Below are 568 nucleotides of genomic sequence, written 5' to 3'. Positions count from 1 at the left end.
TGCTGAATTGCATCTGTGGGTGAACAGATAAGTCTTAGAATTCCCCTGAGCAGTGGGTTGAACACAGGCAAGGTGTGACACACTGCCATCAGAGCTGGCAACACCTCAGGCATGAGGTGTTCCACATGTTCAGCCAAAATGTCTTTCCACAAGCCTAAAAACCAAAGAAGGTTTTGGAGGAGACTCCTGTGGAAAAGAGCTGGGTTTGGCCAAGGGAAGGGCTGTCATTGCTGGGGACATTTACCTACCCAGGACTTGCAAACTTTATTTAGGAGTGTAACAGGTGACATTGTTCACCTGACAGGATCAATCCTTACAGGAATAATGATGTGCAAACAGCAGAAGTGCCAGGCCCTAAAAACCAAAGAAGGTTTTGGAGGAGACTCCTGTGGAAAAGAGCTGGGTTTGGCCAAGGGAAGGGCTGTCATTGCTGGGGACATTTACCTACCCAGGACTTGCAAACTTTATTTAGGAGTGTAACAGGTGACATTGTTCACCTGACAGGATCAATCCTTACAGGAATAATGATGTGCAAACAGCAGAAGTGCCAGGCCCAGCGGCAGTGCCA

The 568-nt window shown here is 47.9% G+C and overlaps 1 protein-coding gene across 1 annotated transcript in view; it reads right to left on the bottom strand.

Annotated features, from left to right (window-relative positions):
- The window catches only part of CCDC40 (coiled-coil domain containing 40), a 10,443-nt gene that overhangs the window by 2,701 nt on the left and 7,174 nt on the right, over positions 1–568 (bottom strand). Inside the window, exon 11 of the mRNA XM_009075448.1 lies at positions 1–13. This exon is cut by the window's left edge and continues 148 nt beyond it. Coding sequence (XP_009073696.1) covers positions 1–13 — 13 coding nt within the window. The remainder of the gene's footprint in view (positions 14–568) is intronic.

The sequence above is a fragment of the Acanthisitta chloris genome, unplaced genomic scaffold, assembly GCF_000695815.1.
Source record: "Acanthisitta chloris isolate BGI_N310 unplaced genomic scaffold, ASM69581v1 scaffold29505, whole genome shotgun sequence".
Lineage (NCBI taxonomy): Eukaryota > Metazoa > Chordata > Aves > Passeriformes > Acanthisittidae > Acanthisitta > Acanthisitta chloris.
The sequence above is the reverse complement of the archived record's forward strand: the minus strand, read 5'-3'. Positions and strand labels throughout refer to the sequence as shown.